This window comes from Somniosus microcephalus, chromosome 14 (genome assembly GCF_052327205.1).
Source record: "Somniosus microcephalus isolate GS21.2 chromosome 14, FLI_Smic_1.0, whole genome shotgun sequence".
NCBI lineage: Eukaryota > Metazoa > Chordata > Chondrichthyes > Squaliformes > Somniosidae > Somniosus > Somniosus microcephalus.
The window spans coordinates 135,232,682-135,254,358 of NC_141000.1; the positions used below are offsets into that span (position 1 = coordinate 135,232,682).

General features: G+C 48.1%; 1 protein-coding gene across 1 annotated transcript in view; it reads right to left on the minus strand.

The window, feature by feature from the left end:
• LOC147107934 (ubiquitin-associated and SH3 domain-containing protein A-like) overlaps window positions 1–21,677 on the minus strand; it is a 310,971-nt gene that overhangs the window by 197,144 nt on the left and 92,150 nt on the right. The window contains exon 4 of the mRNA XM_086007359.1: window positions 6,620–6,818. Coding sequence (XP_085863485.1) covers window positions 6,620–6,818 — 199 coding nt within the window. The remainder of the gene's footprint in view (window positions 1–6,619; window positions 6,819–21,677) is intronic.

The following is a 21,677-nucleotide window of genomic DNA, read 5'->3' on the forward strand; positions in this document are numbered from 1 at the left end:
TAACGGTTGGGTGTATAACGGGCAGGGTGTATAACGGGCGGGTGTATAACGCGCGGGGTGTATAACGGGCGGGTGTATAACGGGCGGGGTGTATAATGGGCGGGTGTATAACGGGCAGGGTGTATAACGGGCGGGTGTGTAACGGGCGGGGGGTGTAACGGGCGGGGTGTATAACGGGTGGGTGTATAACGGGCAGGGTGTATAACGGGCGGGGTGTATAACGGGCAGGGTGTATAACGGGCAGGGTGTATAACGGGCGGGGTGTGTAACGGGCGGGGTGTATAACGGGCAGGGTGTATAACGGGCGGGGGGTGTAACGGGTGGGTGTATAACGGGCAGGGTGTATAACGGGCAGGGTGTATAACGGGCGGGGTGTATAACGGGCAGGGTGTATAACGGGCGGGTGTATAACGGGCAGGGTGTATAACGGGTGGGGTGTATAACGGGCGGGTGTATAACGGGCGGGGTGTATAACGGGCGGGTGTATAACGGGCGGGGTGTGTAACGGGCGGGGTGTATAACGGGCAGGGTGTATAACGGGCGGGGGGTGTAACGGGCGGGTGTATAACGGGCAGGGTGTATAACGGGTGGGGTGTATAACGGGCGGGTGTATAACGGGTGGGGTGTATAACGGGCGGGTGTATAACGGGCGGGTGTATAACGGGCAGGGTGTATAACAGGCGGGTGTATAACGGGCGGGGTGTGTAACGGGCGAGTATATAATGGGCAGGTAGTATCACAGTCGGGTGTATCACGGGTGGGTGTTTAACTGGCGGTTGAATAATGGGCAGGTGTATAACGGGCAGAAATATAATGGGCGGGTTTGTCACGTGCGGGTTTGTATGGGCGGGGTGTGTAACAGGAAAGGTTTGTAATGGGCGGAAGTATAACAGGCGGGGTGTCTAACGGGCGGGGTGTATAATGTGCGGTGACGTATAAGGGGCAGGTGTGAAACGGGTGTGTGTGTAATAGGCGGGTGTGTAATGGCCGGGGAATATAACGGGTTGGTGTGTATAATGTGCGGGTGTATAACTGGTGGGTGTGTAAGGGGCGAGGTATATAATACGCGGGTGTACAACGGGCTGGGTGTATAATGGACGGGTGTATAACTGGCGGGTGTCTAAGAGGCGGGGTGTATAATACGCGGGTGTACAATGGGCTGGGTGTATAATGGACGGGTGTATAACTGGCGGGTGTGTAAGAGGCGGGGTGTATAATACGCGGGTGTACAACGGGCTGGGTGTATAATGGACGGGTGTATAACGGGCGGGCGTATAACGGGTCAGTGTATAATGAGCAGGTGTATAACGGGCCGGTGTATAACGAGCGGGTGTATAATGGGCAGGATGTATAACGGGCGGGCGTATAACGGGCGGGTGTATAATGCGCGGGGTGTGTAACGGGTAAGGGTATAATGGGCGCGTTGTATAATGGGCGGGGTGCATAATGTGCAGGGTGTATAACACGCGGTGTGTATAACAAGCGGGTGTATAACGAGTGGGTGTATAACGAGCGGGTGTATAATGGGCTGGTGTATAATGAGCAGGGTGTATAACGGGCGGGGTGTATAATGTGCGGGGTGTATAACGGGCGGGGTGTATAATGGGCGTGTGTATAATGAGCGGGTGTTTTATGGGCGGGGTGTGTAACGGGGGGGTGTATTATGGGTGGGTGTATAATGGGTGGGTGTATAATGGACGGGTGTGTATAATGGGCGGGTGTATAACAGGCGGGGTGTATAATGGGCATGGTGTATAACGGGCGGGGTGTATAATGAGCGGGTGTATAACAGGCTGGTGTATAATGGGCAGGGTGTATAACGGGCGGGGTGTATAATGAGCGGGTGTATAACAGGCGGGGTGTATAATGGGCATGGTGTATAACGGGCGGGGTGTATAATGAGCGGGTGTATAACAGGCGGGGTGTATAATGGGCATGGTGTATAACGGGCGGGGTGTATAATGAGCGGGTGTATAACGGGCTGGTGTATAATGGGCGGGGTGTATAACGGGCGGGGTGTATAATGAGCGGGTGTATAACAGGCGGGGTGTATAATGGGCATGGTGTATAACGGGCGGGGTGTATAATGGGCGTGTGTATAATGAGCGGGTGTTTTATGGGCGGGGTGTGTAACAGGGGGGTGTATTATGGGCGGGTGTATAATGGGTGGGTGTATAATGGACGGGTGTGTATAATGGGCGGGTGTATAACAGGCGGGGTGTATAATGGGCATGGTGTATAACGGGTCAGTGTATAATGGGAGGGGTGTATATCGGGTGGTTGTATAACGGGTGGGTGTATAACGGGCCAGTGTATAATGGGCGGGGTATATAATGGGCAGGGTATATAATTGACGGGTGTCTAACGGGCAGGTGTATAACAGGTGGGTGTATTACGGGCGTGGTGTGTAACGGGCGGGTGTATAATGGGCAGGTGTATAATGGGCGGGTGTATTATGGGCGGGGTGTGTAACGGGCGGGTGTATAATGGGCGGGTGTATAATGGGTGGGTGTATAATTGGCGGGTGTATTATGGGAGGGTGTATTACGGGCAGTTGAATAGTGGGCGGGTGTATAACGGGCGGGTGTATAATGGACGGGTGTATAATGGGCAGGGTGTTTAATGGGCGGGTGTATAATAGGCAGGATGTATAATGGACAGGGTGTATAATGGACGGTGTATAACAGGAGGGGTGTATAACGGGTGGGTGTATAATGGGCAGGGTGTATAACGGGCGGGTGTACAACAGGCAGGGTGTATAACGGGTGGGTGTATACGAGCAGGGTGTATAAAGGGCAGGGTGTATAATGGGCGGGTGTATAATGGGCGGGTGTATAATGGGCCAGTGTATAATGGGCGGGTGTATAACGGGCGGGTGTATACGGGCAGGGTGTATAACGGGCAGGGTGTATAACGGGCGGGTGTATAATGGGCGGGTGTATAACGGGCCAGTGTATAATGGGCGGGTGTATAACGGGCGGGTGTGTAACGGGTAAGAGTTGTATAACGGACGGGTGTATAACGGCAGGGTGTATAACGGGCGGGTGTATAATGGACGGGGTATATGACTGCAGGTTGTATACAGGGCGGGTGTATAATGGGTGGGTGTATAATGGGTGAGAGTATAATGGGCGTGTTGTATATCGGGCGGGGTATATAACGGGCAGGGTGAATAATGAGCGGGTGTATAACGGGCAGGTGTATAATGGGTGGTGTGTATAATGGGCGGGTATATGACGGGTAGGATGTATAACGGGCGGGTGTATAATGGGCGTGTGTATAATGAGCGGGTGTTTTATGGGCGGGGTGTGTAACAGGGGGGTGTATTATGGGCGGGTGTATAATGGGTGGGTGTATAATGGACGGGTGTGTATAATGGGCGGGTGTATAACAGGTGGGGTGTATAATGGGCATGGTGTATAACGGGTGATTGTATAACGGGTGGGTGTATAACGGGTGGGTGTATAACGGGCCAGTGTATAATGGGCGGGGTATATAATGGGCAGGGTATATAATTGACGGGTGTCTAACGGGCAGGTGTATAACAGGTGGGTGTATTACGGGCGTGGTGTGTAACGGGCGGGTGTATAATGGGCGGGTGTATAATGGGTGGGTGTATAATTGGCGGGTGTATTATGGGAGGGTGTATTACGGGCAGTTGAATAGTGGGCGGGTGTATAACGGGCGGGTGTATAATGGACGGGTGTATAATGGACGGGTGTATAATGGGTAGGGTGTTTAATGGGCGGGTGTATAATGGGCAGGATGTATAACGGACAGGGTGTATAATGGACGGGTGTATAACAGGAGGGGTGTATAACGGGTGGGTGTATAACGGGTGGGTGTATACGGGCAGGGTGTATAACGGGCAGGGTGTATAACGGGCGGGTGTATAATGGGCGGGTGTATAACGGGCCAGTGTATAATGGGTGGGTGTATAACGGGCGGGTGTATACGGGTAAGAGTTGTATAACGGGCAGGGTATATAACAGGCAGCGTGTATAACAGGCGGGGTGTATAATGGACGGGGTATATGACTGCAGGTTGTATACAGGGCGGGTGTATAATGGGTGGGTGTATAATGGGTGAGAGTATAATGGGCGTGTTGTATATCGGGCGGGGTATATAACGGGCAGGGTGTATAATGAGCGGGTGTATAACGGGCAGGTGTATAACGGGTGGTGTGTATAATGGGTGGGTATATGACGGGCAGGATGTATAACGGGCGGGTGTATAATGGGCAGGGTGTATAATGGGCGGGAGTATAACGGGCGGGGTGTATAATGGGCGGGTGTATAACGGGCGGGTGTATAACGGGCGGGTGTATAACGGGCGAGTGTATAACGGGCGGGTGTATAACACGCGGTGTGTATAACGAGCGGGTGTATAATGTGTGGGGTGTATAACACGCGGTGTGTATAACGAGCGGGTGTATAACGGGTGGGTGTATAACGGGCGGGTGTATAACGGGCGGATGTGTAACGGGCAGTTCTGTAATGGTCGAGTGTATAATGGGCAGGTGTATAATGGACGGGGTGTATAACGAGCGGGTGTATAACGAGCGGGTGTATAACGGGCAGGGTGTATAATGTGCGGGGTGTATAACACGCGGTGTGTATAAGGAGCGGGTGTATAACACGCGGTGCGTATAACGAGCGGGTGTTTAACGGACCGATGTATAATGGGCAAATGTATAACGGGTGGGTGTATAATGGGCGTGTGTATAATGAGCGGGTGTATTACGGGCGGGGTGTGTAATGGGCAGGGCGTATTATGAGCGGGTGTTTTATGGGTGGGGTGTGTAACAGGGAGGTGTATTATGGGCGGGTGTATAATGGGCGGGTGTATTACGGGCGGGTGTATAATGGACGTGTGTGTATAATGGATGGGTGTATAACAGGCAGGGTGTATAATGGGCATGGTGTATAACGGGCCAGTGTATAACGGGCGGGTATATAATAGGCAGGGTGTATAATGGGCATGGTGTATAACGGGCCAGTGTATAACGGGCAGAGTGTATAACGGGTGAGGTGTATAACGGGTGGTTGTATAACGGGTGGGTGTATAATAGACGGGTGTATAACGGGCGGGGTGTATAACGGGCCAGTATATAATAGGCGGGGTATATAACGGGCAGGGTGTAAAATGGATGGGTGTATAATTGACGGGTGTCTAACGGGTAGGTGTATAACGGGTGGGTGTATAACGGGCAGGGTGTATAATGGGCGGTTGTATAACAGGCGGGTGTATAACGGGCGCGTGTATAATGGGTGGGTGTATAATGAGCGGGTGTATTGCGGGCGGGCTCAACAAGGTCAATCAAGTCAAAATCACGTGGGTTGACTGCAACTCGATGGAGGCGGGACTACAACCCCGAAAGTTGTAGTCCCGCCTCCTACCCGCCTCCTCAATGAAAATCCAGCCCAATATCTCCAAGTTTGCAGACGACACAAAGCTGGGTGGCGTGTGTGCTGTGAGGAGGATGCAGAGCAACTCCAGTATGATTTGGACAGGTTGGGTGATTGGGCAGATTCATGGCAGATGCAATATAATGTGGATAAATGTGAGGTTATCCACTTTGGTGGCAAAAACGGGAAGGCAGATTATTATCTGAATGGCAATAGATTGGGAGAAGGGGAAGTGCAACGAGACCTGGGTGTCCTTGTGCACCAGTCGCTGAAGGTAAGCATGCAGGTGCAGCAGATGGTTAAGAAGGCCAATGGTATGTTGGCCTTCATAGCGAGAGGATTCGAGTACAGGAGCAAGGATGTCTTGCTACAATTGTACAGGGCCTTGGTGAGACCACACCTTGAGCATTGTGTGCAGTTTTGATCGCCTTATCTGAGGAAGGATGTTCTTGCCATGGAAGGAGTGCAGCAAAGATTCACCAGACTGATACCTGGGATGGCAGGAATCACGTTTGAAGAGAGATTGGGTCGATTAGGCTTATATTCGCTAGAGTTTAGAAGAATGAGAGGGGATCTCATTGAAACTTATAAAATTCTAACAGGACTGGACAGACTAGATGCAGGAAGGATGTTCCCGATGGTCGGGGAGTCCAGAACCAGAGGTCACAGTCTAAGGATAAGGGGTAAGCCATTTAGGACAGAGATGAGGAGGAATTTCTTCACCCAGAGAGTGGTGAACCTGTGGAATTCTCTACAACACAGGGCAGTTGAGGCCAATTCATTAAATATATTCAAGAAGGAGTTGGATATATTTCTTAAGGCTAAAGGGATCAAGGGATATGGGGAGAAAGAAGGGACAGGGTACTGAGTTTGGATGATCAGCCATGATCTCATTAAATGGCGGAACAGGCTCGAGAGGCCGAATGGCTGACTCCTGCTCCTATCTTCTATGTTTCTATGTTTCTATGGCACAGGTACAATGGGCCAAATGGCCTCCTGCCGTGCCGTATCAGTCTATGTTTCTGTCCATGTTGTTCAGCCAATCCCTTAGAATTCAGTGCTTCGTTATTAGTGGGTCCCATGAAATAGTGGTATTCGTCACTCATTTAATAATACAATTAATTACTGGATATTCACAATGTTTTAGTTAAAACTAGGTAAGTTGAAGATCTACTGATACTTTGTCAGATATAACATTGTTCGTCCCGTACCTGCCAAGACACTTGCTTCTGCAGCAAAGGCCAGTGCAAACTGTTTGATGATTTCAGCACTTGTTCCATCAAAGAAGAATCCGATATAACTGGGGGTTGCATGAACGGCCATAGAGAGACAGGATGGGAAACGACCCACAAACCTGTCTCCTGCTGTCTTCAGTGCTTCATACAAACTCTCCAATTTACTGTCTTCACACTGCAGGGAGAAATACCATTAGTGGGAGCTCCATTGTACACTGACCCATTCAAAATGTGAAAGTTCATATTTAACTGAAGTGATAGGAAGTGAGAAGTAAAATAACTGGAGTTCTGTGTGCCCGAAATTGATCCAATTTCTTATGTTTTATTCTCTATTTGCGGAATAACACGAATTGGATAGCTCTTTCAAAGAGCCAGCACAGGCATGATGGGCTGAATGGCCTCGTTCTGAGCTGTATCATTCTATGCAGGCAGAGTTTAGGGAGCTAGGAAAGAGGCTAAAAAGCAGGACCTCAAAGGTAGTAATCTCCGGATTACTCTCGGTGCCACGTGCTAGTGAGTACAGAAATAAGAAGATAGAGCAGGTGAATGCGTGGCTGGAGAGATGGCGTAGAGGGAGGGCTTTAGATTCTTGAGGAATTGGAACCGTTTCTGGAGGAGGTGGAACCTTTACAAGCCAGATGGGTTGCACCTCAACGGGAACGGGACCAATATCCTTGCGGGAGGGTTTGCTAGTGCTGTTGGTGGGGGGGCTAAACTAGCTTGGCAGCGGGATGGGAACCTAAGTATAGAGTCAAATAGGGAGGGAAGAAAAACTGGAATTGGAAAACAAAAATGTAGAAAGTAAATTGGAAGGACAGAGGAATCAAGGGCTAGATAATAGTCAACAAGGTGGTTTGCCTGTACTAAATGGTATATACTTCAATGCAAGGAGTATAGCGAACAAGGCAGATGAGCTGAGGGCACAGGTAGATACTTGGGACTATGATATTATAGCTATTACAGAGACGTGGCTGAAAGAGGGGCCGGTATGGCAGCTCAACATTCCAGGATTTTCAGATGGGATAGAGAGGAGGTAAAAAGGGTGGGGGGTCGCGGTATTGATTAAAGAAACTATTACAGCTGTAAGGAGCGATGATTTGTTGGAGGGATCATCAAACAAGGCCATATGGGTCGAATTGAAAAACAAAAAAGGGGCGATCACACTGTTGGGAGTGTACTACAGACCCCCAAAACAGTGAGAGGGAGATAGAAGAACAAATTTGAAGACAAATTTCTGAGAAGTGCAAAAACAAAGGGCAGTAATAGTAGGGGATTTCAACTACCCCAATATTAACTGGGATAAAATTAGTGTGAAGGGTATAGAGGGTGAAGAATTCCTAAAATGCATCCAGGAGAACTTTTTTAGCCAGTATATAGCAAGCCCAAGAAGGGAGGGGGTGGTTCTGGACTTAGTTTTAGGGAATGAAGCTGGGCAGGTAGAAGGCGTATCAGTGGGGGAGCATTTTGGTGCTAGTGACTATAATTCTGTTAGATTTAAGGTAGTTATGGAAAAGGACAAGGATAGACCAGGAATAAAAATTCTAAATTGGGGAAAAGCAAATTTTGCTAAGCTCAGAGGGGATTTAGTCATAGTTGGCTAGAAACAGCTACTTGAAGGTCAGTGTCAGAGCAGTGGGAGGCATTCAAGGAGGAGATCCGGAGGGTTCAGACCAAATATGTGCCCTTAAAGAAAAAGGGTGGGACTAACAAATCTAGAGCCCCCTGGATGTCTAGAGACATACAGGGCAGGATAAAGAAAAAAAGGGAGGCATATGACAGATACCGAGAGCTAAATACTCCAGAATCTTTAGAGGAGTACAGAAAGTGCAGGGGTGCAATTAAAAAGGATATTAGGAAAGCAAAGAGCATGAAAAATTCTTGGCAAGTAAAATCAAGGAAAACACAAAGATGTTTTATAAATATATTAAGAGTAAGAGGATAACTAAAGAAAGGGTAGGGCCTATTAGAGATCATGTGGCTAATCTGTGTGTGGAGGCGGGAGACATCGATAGGGTTCTTAATGAATACTTTGCGTCTGTTTTCACAAAGGAGGAGCGAAGCAGACATTGCTATCAGGGGGGAGTGTGAAATATTAGATGAAATAAACATAGTGAGAGAGGAAGTATTAAGGAGTTTAGCAGCTTTAAAAGTGGATAAATCCCCAGGCCCGGATGAAATATATCCCAGGCTGTTAAGCGAAGCAAAAGAGGAAATAGCAGAGGCTCTGACCATCATTTTTCAATCCTCTCTGGCTTCAGGTGTGGTGCCGGAGGACTGGAGGACTGCTAATGTGGTACCCTTGTTTAAAAAGGGAGAAAAGGATAGACCGAGTAATTGCAGGCCAGTCAGCCTAACCTCGGTGGTGGGAAAATTATTGGAAAGAATTCTGAAGGACAGGATAAATCTTCATTTAGAAAGACACGGATTAATCAAGGAGAGTCAGCACGGATTTGTTAAGGGAAGGTCGTGTCTGACAAACTTGATTGAATTTTTTGAGGAGGTAACAAGGAGGGTAGATGAGGGTAGTGTGATTGATGTAGTGTATATAGACTTTAGCAAGGCTTTTGATAAGGTTCCACATGGCAGACTGGTCATGAAGTTAAAAGCCCATGGGATCCAGGGCAAAGTGTCAAGTTGGATTCAAAACTGGCTCGGAGACAGGAAGCAGAGGGTAATGGTTGATGGGTGTTTTTGTGACTGGAAAGCTGTTTCCAGTGGGGTTCCGCAGGGCTCAGTACTGGGTATATATCTATGATCTAGACTTGAATATAGGGGTATGATTAAGAAGTTTGCAGATGATACTAAAATCAGCTGTGTGGTTGATACTGAAGAAGGAAGCTGTAGACTGCAGGAAGATATCAATAAATTAGTCAGGTGGGCAGAACAGTGGCAAATGGAATTCAATCCGGAGAAGTGTGAGGTAATGCATTTGGGGAAGGCTAACAAGGAAAGGAAATACACATTAAATGGTAGGACACTGAGTAGTATAGAGGAACAAAGGGACCTTGGAGTGCATGTCCACAGATCCCTGAAGGTAGCAGGCCAGGTAGATAAGGTGGTTAAGAAGGTATACGGAATGCTTGCCTTTATTAGCCGTGGGGGTTATGCTTCAACTGTATAAAACACTAGTTAGGCCTCAGCTGGAGTACTGTGTGCAGTTCTGGTCACCACATTACAGGAAAGATGTGATTGCACTAGAGAGGGTACAGAGGAGATTTACAAGGATGTTGCCGGGTGTAGAGAATCTTAGCTATGAGGAAAGACTGGATAGGCTGGGTCTGTTTTCCTTAGAACAGAGGAGGCTGAGGGGAGACCTTATTGAGGTGTATAAAATTATGAGGGGCATAGATAGAGTGGATAGAAAGGACCTATTTCCCTTAGCAGAGGGGTAAAAAACCAGGGGGCACAGATTTAAAATAATTGGTGGAAGGTTTAGAGGGGATTTGAGGGGAAATTTCTTCACCGAGAGGGTTGTGGGGGTCTGGAACTCACTGCCTGAAAGGGTGGTAGAGGCAGAGACCCTAACCACATTTAAAAAGTACTTGGATGTGCACTTGGGATGCTGTAACCTGCAGGGCTACGGACCAAGAGCTGGGAAGTGGGATTAGGCTGGATAGCTCTTTGTTGGCTGGTGCGGACACGGTGGGCCGAAATGGCCTCCTTCCATGCTGTAACTTTCTATGATTCTATGAACACAAAGAGATGATTTTATGGGGATAATTTTCCAATATTGCACTCACAACAGGAATCTCACCCACCAGGAACCCCACCCACCAGAAATATATATTAATGACTTGGACTTGGGTGTACAAGGCACAATTTCAAAATTTGCAGATGACACAAAACTTGGAAGTATAGTGAACAGTGAGGAAGAGAGTGATAGACTTCAAGAAGACATAGACAGGCTGGTGGAATGGGCGGACACGTGGCGGATGAAATTTAACGCAGAAAAGTGCGAAGTGATACATTTTGGTAGGAAGAATGAGGAGAGGCAATATAAACTAAAGGGTATAATCCTAAAGGAGGTGCAGGAACAGAGAGACCTGGGGTATATGTTTACAAATTGTTGAAGGTGGCAAAATGCTAAATTAGAAAATTACCCCTTATACTAGAATGTGAGTCTGTATCAATAAGGTATAGAAATATTTTCTATCCGCTGATTAGTGCAAAGCTTTCATTTGTAAGATAAGAAAATATAAAACAAGAGAAGGCCTTTCAACAAGAGAAACCAGCTGAGTTCTGCATCATTATTCCATCATGAACGTCATCTCCCCCCACTGTATCCAGAGTTCTGTTTCTGTGTTGTAGATTCTATGTAAGATTAGGCTTATGCTGGAACATAAGAACATAAGAATTAGGAGCAGGAGTCGGCCATATGGGCCATTCGAGCCTGCTCCGCCATTCAATAAGATCATGGCTAATCTTCTACCTCAACTCTGCCTTCCCGCACTATCCCCATATCCCTTCATTCCCTTAGTGCCCAAAAATCTATCGATCTCTGTCTTGAATACACTCAATGACTGAGCATCCACAGCCCTCTGGGGCAGAGAATTCCCAAGATTCACAACCCTCTGAGTGAAGAAATTCCTCCATATCTCAGACCTAAATGGCCAACCCCTTATCCTGAGACTATGACCACTAGTTCAGGGAAAACATCCTCTCAGCATCTACCCTGTCAAGCCCGCTAAGAATTGTATATGTTTCAAGGATATCACCTCTTATTCTTCTAAACTCCAGAGAGTATAGGCCCATTCTACTCAATCTCCCCTCAAAGGGCAGCCCTCTCATCCCAGAAATCAATCTAGTGAACCTTTGCTGCACCCCTCTAATGCAAGTATATCCTTCCTTTAGTAAGGAGACCAAAACTGTACACAATACTCCAGGTATGGTCTAACCAGAGCCCTGTATAATGAGTTCAAATCCCACCACGGCAGCTGGGGAATTTAAATTCAGTTAATTAAATAAATCTGGAATAAAAAGCTAGTATCAGTAATGGTGACCATGAAACTACCGGATTGTCATAAAAACCCATCTGGTTCATTAATGTCCTTAGGGAAAGAAATTTGCCGTCCTTACCTGGCCTGGCCTATATGTGACTCCAGACCCACAGCAATGTGGTTGACTCTTAACTGCGATCTGAAATGGCCCAGCAAGTCACTCAGTTGTAACAAACCGCTACGAAAAACAACAATAAGAATACAACTGGACGGACCACCTGGCATCGACCAAGGCACCAGATTCAGACACGACAAAGGCACACCCAGCCCAGTCGACCCTTTAAAGCCCTCCTCACTAACGCCTGGGGACTTGTGCCAAAATTGGGAGAGCTGTTCCACAGACTAGTCAAGCAACAGCCTGACATAGTCATACTCAGAGAATCATATATTTTAGCCAATGTCCCAGACTCCTCCATCACCATCCCTGGGTATGTCCTCCAGAGGTGGAGGCACAGTGGTATACACTCGGGAGGGAAGGGCCCTGGAAGGAACATTCCCTCTAAGCTGCGCAGCCACAAAACTGTAAATTGGGCCACCCAACCCCTTAAAGGTGCCATGCACCCAAAACAAATTAGGGGGAACATTGCCTGGAAGTCCTCAACATTGACTCCGGACCCCATCTGAGTCTCATGGTATCAGGACAAGCATGGGCAAGGAAACCTCCTGCTGATTACCACCTACTGCTCTCCCTCAACTGATGAGTCAGTATTCCTCCATGTTGAACACCACTTGGAAGAAGCACTGAGGGTAGCAAGGGCACAGAATATACTCTGGGTGGGAGACTTCAATGTCCATCACCAAGAGTGGCTCGGTAGCACCACTACTGACCGACCTGGCCAAGTCCTGAAGGACATAACTGCCAGTCTGGGCCTACGACAGGTGGTGAGAGAACGAACATGAGGGAAAAACCTACTTGACTTTGTCCTCACCAATCTACCTGTCACAGATGGACCTGTCCATGACAGTATTGGTGGCAGTGACCACCGCACAGACTTTGCGAAGATGAAGTCCCGTCTTCACACTGAGGACACCCTCCATCCTGTTGTGTGGCACTACCACCGTGCTAAATGGGATAAATTCAGAACAGAGCTAGCAGCTCAAAACTGGGCATCCATGAGGCACTGAGGGCCATCAACAGCGGCAGAACTATATCCACCACAATCTGTAAGCTAATAGGCTGGCATATCCCTCACTGTACCATTACCATCAGGGGACCAAACATGGTTCAATGAGGAGTGTGGAAGAGCATACCAGGAGCAGCACCGGGCGTACCTAAAAATGAGGTGCCAACCTGGGAAAGCTGCAACACAGGACAACATGCATGCTAAACAGCAGAAGCAGCATGCTATAGGTAGAGCTAAGCGATCCCACAATCAATGGATCAGGTCAAAGCTCTGCAGTCCTGCCATATCCAGTCGTGAATGGTGGTGGACAATTAAACAACTAAAGAGAGGAGGCGGCTCCATGAACATCCCCAACCACAATGATGGCGGAGTTCAGCACGTGATTGCAAAAGACAAGGCTGAAGTGCTGAGTGGATGATCCATATCGGCCTACTCCCGAGGTACCCACCATCACAGAAGCCAGTCTTCAGCCAGTTTGATTCACTCCACGTAATATCAAAAAACAGCTGAACACACTGGCTACAGCAAAGGCTGTGGGCTCTGCCAACATTCCGGCTGTCGTGTTGAAGACTTGTGCTCCAGAACTAGCCATGCCTCAAACCAAGCTATCCCAGTGCAGCTACAACACTGTCATCTACCCGACAAAGTGGAAAATTGCCCAGGTAAATCCTGTCCACAAAAAAGCAGGACAAATCCAATCTGGCCAATTACCGCCCCCAACAGTCTACTCTCAATCATCAGCAAAGTGATGGAAGGTGTCGTCAACAGTGCTATCAAGTGGCACTTACTCACCAATAACCTGCTCACTGATGCCCAGTTTGGGCTCTGCCAGGACCATTTGGCTCCAGAGCTCATTATAGCCTTGGTCCAAACATGGACAAAAGAGCTGAATTCCAGAGCTGAGGTGGAGTGGCTGCCCTTGACATCATTTGACCGAGTGTAGCACCAAGGAGCCTTACTAAAATTGGAGTCAATGGGAATCAGTGGGAAAACTCTCCACTGGCTGGAGTCATACCTAGCATAAAGGAAGATGGTTGTGGTGGTTGGAGGTCAATCATCTCAGCCCCGGGACATCGCTCCAGGAGTTCCTCAGGGCAGTGTCCTAGGTCCAACCATCTTCAGCTGCTTCATCAATGACCTTCCCTCCTGCATAATGTCAGAAATGGGGATGTTCGCTGATGACTGCACAGTGTTCGGTGCCATTCACAACTCCTCAGATAATGCAACAAGACCTGGACAGCATTCAGGCTTGGGCTGATAAGTGGCAAGTAATATTCGTGCCACACAAGTGCCAGGCAATGGGTATCTCCAACAAGAGAGAGTCTAAACACCTTCCCTTGATATTGAACGGTATTACCATCACCAAATCCCCCACCATCAACATCCTGGGGGTCACCATTGACCAGAAACTTAACTGGACCAGCCACATAAATACTGTGGCTACAAGAGCAGGTCATAGGCTGGGTATTCTGCGGTGAGTGACTCACCTACTGACTCCTCAAAGCCTTTCCACCATCTACAAGGCACAAGTCAGGAGTGTGATAGAATACTCTCCACTTGCCTAGATGAGTGCAGCCCCAACAACACTCAAGAAGCTCGACATCATCCAGGACAAAGCAGCCCAATTGATTGGCACCGTGGCTGCGGTGTGTACCATCTACAAGATGCACAGCAGCAACTCGCCAAGGCTTCTTCGACAGCACCTCTCAAACCAATAACCTCTACCACCTAGAAGTGCCCTTGCTACCCTCAGTGCTTCTTCCAAGTGGTGTTCAACATGGAGGAGTACTGACTCATCAGTTGAGGGAGAGCAGTAGGTGGTAATCAGCAGGAGGTTTCCTTGCCCATGCTTGACCTGATACCATGAGACTCAGATGGGGTCCGGAGTTAATGTTGAGGAGTTCCAGGCAATGTTCCCCCTAATTTGTTTTGGGTGCATGTGGGAACACCACCACCTGAACGTTCTCCTCCAAGCCACACACCATCCTGACTTGGAAATATATTGTCGTTCTTTCATCGTTGCTGGGTCAAAATCCTGGAACTCCCTCCCTAACAGCACTGTGGGAGTACCTTCACCTCACAGACTGCAGCGGTTCAAGAAGGCGGCTCACCACCACCTTCTCAAGGGCAATAAGGAATGGGCAATAAAACCAGTGATGCCCATATCCCATGAATGAATTTAAAAACGTGCACCTGGTGCTGCTCCTGGTATGCTCTTCTGCACTCCTCATTGAAACAGGGTTGGTCCCCTGGCTTGATGGTAATGGTAGAGTGAGGGATGTTGGGCCACGAGGTTACAGATTGTGGTGGAATACAGTTCTGCTGCTGCTGATGGCCCACATCGCCTCGTGGATGCCTAGTTTTGAGCTGCTAGATCTGTTCTGCACAGAGTGATCTTAACCAGAGTGCACTTAAACAGAGTGTTAAACTTGGGAATTTGGAGAGAGTGGGAATTCGGAGCAGAGGGAGATGGGGGTGCTGCTTCTGCCTCCAATACTTGTAGTGCTTTTGTGTTACTGGTAAATATTTAATTTAATCTACCTAGAGCTTAAACTAGATCTAGTAATTAGTTAAAAACTAAGCTATAAACGAAGTTAATAAAATACATAAATTTTAATTAACTAAATAAATAAAACAATATATAAAGAGATGTCAGTGCAGGTGGTGTGCCGCAACTGCAGCATGTGGGACTTTGTGGAGAGCGTTGTGATCCCCGATGACCACATCTGCAGTAATTGCCTGCATCTCGAGGAACTTCAGTTCAGAGTTGTTGAGCTGGAAACCAAGGTGCAGACATTGCGGGGCATCAGGGATGGGGAGAGTTACCTGGACACTTTGATCCAGGAGGCAGTCACACCCCTTAGGTTAGGTAGTGGTACAGGTCTGGTTAGTGGTCAGGGCCAGGAGGGTGCGACTGCAACTCAGGCAGGTAAGGGGACCCCAGGTGCAGTGCTGAAGGAGCCTCAGCCTTTGCCCTTGTTCAACAGGTATGAGGTTCTTGCTGCCCGTGTGAATGAAGGCAAAGTCTGCAGGGTGGATGAGCAAACTGACCATGGTACAGGAGGCCAATCAAGTGGGGGGAGTGAAAAGGAATGTTGTAGTGGTAGGGGAAAGTATAGACGGGGGATAGATACTGTTCTCTGCAGAAAAGTCAAGGCAATGGAGCAGTGGAGCGATTTGGGTAAAGATAAGTAGAGTGCAACAGGAAGGAACAGAGTTTAACGGTAAAAGTGCATTAGCGAATAAGGTGAAAGCCGGGAATAATGGTAAAAAGTTAAAATTGAAGGCTCTTTATTTGAATGCCCAAAGCATTTGTAACAAGATAGATGAATTAATGGCACAAATAGAGATAAATGGCTTTGATCTAATAGCCATTACAGAGAGGCGGTTGCAAGGTGAACAAGGTTGTGAACTAAATATTCCAGGGTACTTGATAATAAAGGATGGCATAAGGACAGTCGTGAGAAAGGAGCTTGGCTTGGAAGATCAGGAAGTAGAATCAGTATTGGTGGAGAAGCGGGTGTATGATGCATGTCAGGTGACTTCCTCATGGGAGAACTAGACCAAATACAATAAGTTGAGAGGGGATGTGAAGAAGAAAATAAGATTGGCAAAGAGAGAACACGAGAGTAGAATGACAGTTACCATAAAAGGGAACCCTAAAATCTTCAACCGGCATGTAAACATTAAGTGGGTAGTAAGAGGCAGGGTGGGGCCTATTACAGACAAAAAAGGTGATATATGCTTAGAGGTGCAGGGCAAGGCTAGAGTACTCAACGAGTACTTTGTATTATAGCAAAATACTGCAGATGCTGGAAATCCGAAATAACAACAGAAAATGCTGGAAGTTTACTAAGGAGGTGGATGCTGACAAAATATCGATAGAAATGGAAAAGATAGAAGCAATGGAAGGGGTGAAACTTGATAGACAGGATGTACTAGAAAGGCTGGGTATGCTTAGAGTGGACAGGTCGCCTGGTCCAGATGGCTTGCATCCCAGGTTGCTAAGGGAATTGGGGGAGGAGATAGCGGAAGGGCTTGCCATAGTTTTCCAATCTTCCCTAGATGCGGGGGAGGTGCCTGAGGATTGGAAAGTGGCAAATGTGACACAATTTTTCAAGAAAGGGTGTAAGGACAATCCTAGTAACTACAGGCCGGCCAGTTTAACATCAGTGGTGGGTAAAGTTTTAGAAACAATAATCAAGGAAAAAATTAACGGGCACTTGGAGAGGTTTAAGCTAATTAAGGAGAGCCAACACGGATTTGTAAAAGGCAGATCGTGTTTGACTAATCCAATTGAATTTTTTGATGAAGTAAGAGAGGATAGATGAAGAGAATGCAATGGATATTGTCTACATGGATTTTCGGAAGGCGATTGACAAAGTACCACATAGAAGGCTGGTTAACAAAATTGAGGTTCATGGAATAGGTGGGTCAGTGGCAGCTTGGATAAGGAATTGACTTAAGGACAGAAAACAGTGAGTTGTGGTAAATGGCTGTTTTTCAGACTGGGGGATGGTAGACAATGGTGTTCCCCAAGGGTCAGTGCTGGGACCACTGCTTTTTTTGATACATATAAATGACTTGGATATTGGAATACAGAGTAGAATTTCCAGATTTGCCGATGACACCAAACTTGGGGGTGTGGCAAACAGTGATGATGATATCAATCGACTGCAACAGGACATAGAAAGGCCAGCGGAATGGGCAGACAAGTGGCAGATGGAATTTAATACAGAGAAGTGTGAGGTGATGTATTTTGGCAGAAGGAACAGGGAGAGGTAATATACACTTAGGAGGGCGATTTTCTGACGCGGAGGAGGCGGGTTTGGAGGTGGGAAAGGTGGGAAAATCAGATTCAAAGAGGTCGGGTTCTGAACCCGCCTCCAACCCGCCTCCGCTGGATTTTTCCGGTGCCGGTTTTGGAGGTCGGGAAACGCTCCTGCCTCCAGCTGGCCATTGTGCTATTTAACATCCTTAAATGCTCGTTAAGGGCCTCTCTAAGCCTATTTTGAGAGGCCATCGTGATTTTTCCAGCATTTTGGCGTGCTCCATGCACCTCCTAAACCATGCCAGGTAAACCTGGCAAGTTGACTCATGGATGGCCTCCTCACTGCCGCAGGTCTAACAAGACATCGTTTATTGCAGAAAGGATTACTTGCAGGTGCCAGACCTTGGCTTTGAAAGGTCACTGAGCACTTTTAGAAGGCCTTCCAAAGTCGGAGGTGCTGCAGCTTGACTCCATCAACTGTGGGACCTCCTTGGAAGACCAACTCCCCGCTTGCAATGAGCGCTTCCCCAAAGGAGGCATCTACAAGCAGCATGGGAACCATTCGTTTTCTTTCTGCATGGACCTCAGATGAGGATGAGGACCATCCAGGGCATCAGCAGAACCAGGCAGCTCAGCAACAACATCAGCAGGAGCCCCAACCTCCTGCTCAGCCACCTGATGCTGCACAGGGCAGAAGGCACCAGCGCATCGAGGCACCTCGCCGCAGGAGATACGCCCGACAGTGGGTTTACAGACAAAGGATGAGCTACCTCAACATGAGTGAGCAGCAGTGCCAAAGGAGGTTGAGACTTTCGTGAGAGGTTGTGCGAGAGATCTGCGGCCTGCTGCAGCAAGACCTGGTGCCCAGAGGAACGGATGGACACCCCTTACCAATGGCTGTCAAAGTCACCACCGCACTCAAATTCTTTGCCTCAGGCTCCTTCCAGGGATCATCAGCAGACACTAGCGGCACCTCCCAGTCGGCCACCCACAGTTGCATCACGCAGGTTACCGATGCCCTTTTTGCTAAGGCCCACAATTACATCCAGTTCACAAGGGATCAAGCAAGTGTAACCGCCCCTTCGGTTGGCTTTGCAAATATAGCAGGCATGCCAATGGTGCAGGGCGTCATAGACTGCACACATGTGGCCCTTAGGGCACCCCATCACAACCCAGTTATCTTTGTCAACTGAAAGGGCTTCCACTCCCTCAACGTACAGCTGGTGTGTAACCACAAGAAGGAGTTTTTGCATGTTTGCGCCAAGTTCTGTGGTAGTTGCCATGACTCTTTCATCCTGCGGAACTCTAGTGTTCCTCCGCTTTTCAATCCGCCAAACCAACTTAACGGATGGCTCCTTGATGACAAAGGCTACCCCCTGAAGAAGTGGCTAATGACGCCGATCAGGATGCCAGCTAACGAGGCCGAGGAGCGCTACAACACCAGCCACACATTGAACAGGTCCATCATAGAGCAAACCATTGGTTTGTTGAAGATGCGCTTCTGTTGCTTTGACTGATCAGGTGGAGCCCTGCAGTATACACCACACAGGGTCTCCAGAATGGTCGTGGTCTGCTGTATACTGCACAACATCGCACAGCGCCATGGCTTGCAGCTTCATGATGAGCAAGCGGCTCATTTGTAGCCCTCCTCAGATGAGGAGGAGGAGGAGGGTCTGGAGGAGGAGGAGCAGGAGGAGGTCAGAGCACTGGTGTATTGACCAGCGGCAGCGGCAGCACGCGAGCACATGGCTGCCCGGGATGCAAGGGATGAACTTATCATGGCCAGATTTGCATAGGTTGCCCAAGTTGGCACATGTCCTTGGCTCCAGCCTAGGACATCATTGACAATGGACATGACTCCCTGGCCTCCTTTCGCTCAGGCCACCAACCTAACAACGCAAGTGTGGCGGACGCCGCAATGTGGAGCTGCCTAAGGTGAAAGAACAGATGGCATAACGCCAAAATTTTGGCTTCAAATCATTTTAATGCTTTCCAACAGGGATGGCATTTCATCAATACACAGAAACAGTCTCCCAATCTGCACACAGATCTGGAGCTTATATCCCTTGCCAGCTGTACCCACACAGCCTTGGTTTCTTTGGCAGGCCTCTTCCTCCCAGATGAGTGGAAGAGCACCTCCATGCTAGCTGTCACCCCCTCAAACAACATTTGCAGCTCCTCATCCGAGAGCCTCGGGGAGGCCCTTGCCTTGAAATCGCCCCCACTTCTCCAAAGATGTTGGAGGTGGTGCAGGAGACGCAGAAATCCTGCGGAATGAGCCAGGGGAGCAAGAAGCCACAAAATCAACTGGAAAATTGCTGTCAACAGAGGCGAGTTTCAGTCCCAAAACACTAATTGACCAAGGGTATCCCATACCTCTGAAATCAAATGGACAATCATGGGAAAATCGCAAATTTTTGAAACCTATCGAGGCAAGTTTCAAACCCACCCAAACTGAAACCCGCCTCCATCTCGCCTCCAGTGGGAAAATCGCCCCCTTAATGGCACAGTTTTAAAGAGTGTGCAGGGACAGAGGGACCTGGGAGTTAATGTGCATAGGTCCCTGAAGGTGGCAGGACATATTGAGAGAGTGGTTAACAAAGCATATGGGATCTTGGGCTTCATAAATAGAGGTATTAATGGGCCAGAAATTCGGGTCAGAGGCTTCCCGCGGGTGTAAGCCCCCGACCTGCACTTACTTAGCGCGCCGGCCGTTGTGCTGTGGGCCCGCGTGGGACTCCGATCCTGGGCCTCCTCCAACTGCCGCGCGCAGTGCTTGCGTATCCCAGGGACGCAGTTAGTTCAAAGCGTCCCCTGGGATTACGTGGGCCATGGAGAACCAATCGTAGCAGGGAATCTCTATTCATAGATTTGGCAGGAATACCTGTCAAATCTATGAAATAGAGTTCGGCCCCAAAAGATAACTAAAACTTCAAATAATTTTTTTTAAAACATCGCATTTTTAAAATAACTATAAATTACTTAAAATAACTATTTTAAACAATAATTTACATTTTTGAAAAAATTAATTATAGTTTTTAACAGGGCTAAAAATAAACTTACCTTTCTTTAAAGTATTTAAAAATAATAAACCTGTGGAAAAATTGTTTTAATTTTACTTAATTAAAAGCGTAGCTGCTGGAGACTTACCCTCCCGGAGAAACGGGTAAAAAAAAGGAAGTTCCAGGCGCACGCGCTGCCTCTCCGGCGCACGCGTTCGACCTGTGAACCCCTTCTTTCAAGGGAATGGAAGTTCCGGTTTCCCACGCATGCGCAGTGCATGCACGAAACCGGCACTTTCGTTGGCCCTACGTGTGAGTACCCAGAGTGTACTCACCCGTGGGGACCCGAATTTCTGGCCCATTAATATTGAGTACAAAAGTAGAGAATTTATGCTGAACCTTTATAAAGCGCTGGTTAGGCCACAACTGGAGTATTGCGTCCAGTTCTGGTCACCACACTTTAGGAACAATGTGAAAGCACTTGAGAGGGTGCAGAGGAGACTTACCAGAATGGTTCCGGGGATGGGGGATTTTAGCTACAAGGACAGGTTGGAGAAGCTGGATTTGTTTTCATTAGAACAAAGGAGGTTGAGGGGTGATTTGATAGAGGTGTCCAAGATTATGACGGGTTTGGATAGGCTAGACGGGGAAAGGCTGTTCCCACTAATTGATGGTACAAGGACTAGGGGACACAGATTTAAAGTTTTGTGCAAGAGATACAGGGGGGATGTGAGGAAATACTTTTTACACAGCAAGTGGTGATGACCTGGAATTCGCTGCTGACGGAAGTGGTGGAAGCGGAGACACTCAGACCCGTATTTTCCGATCCCTACGGGTGTGTACGAGCTGTGTACACACCTGTAGGGACCTCGCAAGTGCCGGTTTCAGGCGTGTGAAGCGCATGCGCTGAAAACTGGTACTTCCGATCTGTCAAGAATCCTCTTGACAGATCGCACGCCTGCCCTGGAGAAGGCCCTCTGTGGGTGGAGAGTTCTGCTTTCTGTAGAACCTCCGCCTGCTGAAATCCTTTAAAAATCTTACATATTGGTAAAAGCAGGCCTGCTTTTACCAGCATGAGTTTAAAAAAAAGTTTAAACATTTTTTTCACTCATTTATAATTTAAAAATACTTTTAAAAAAA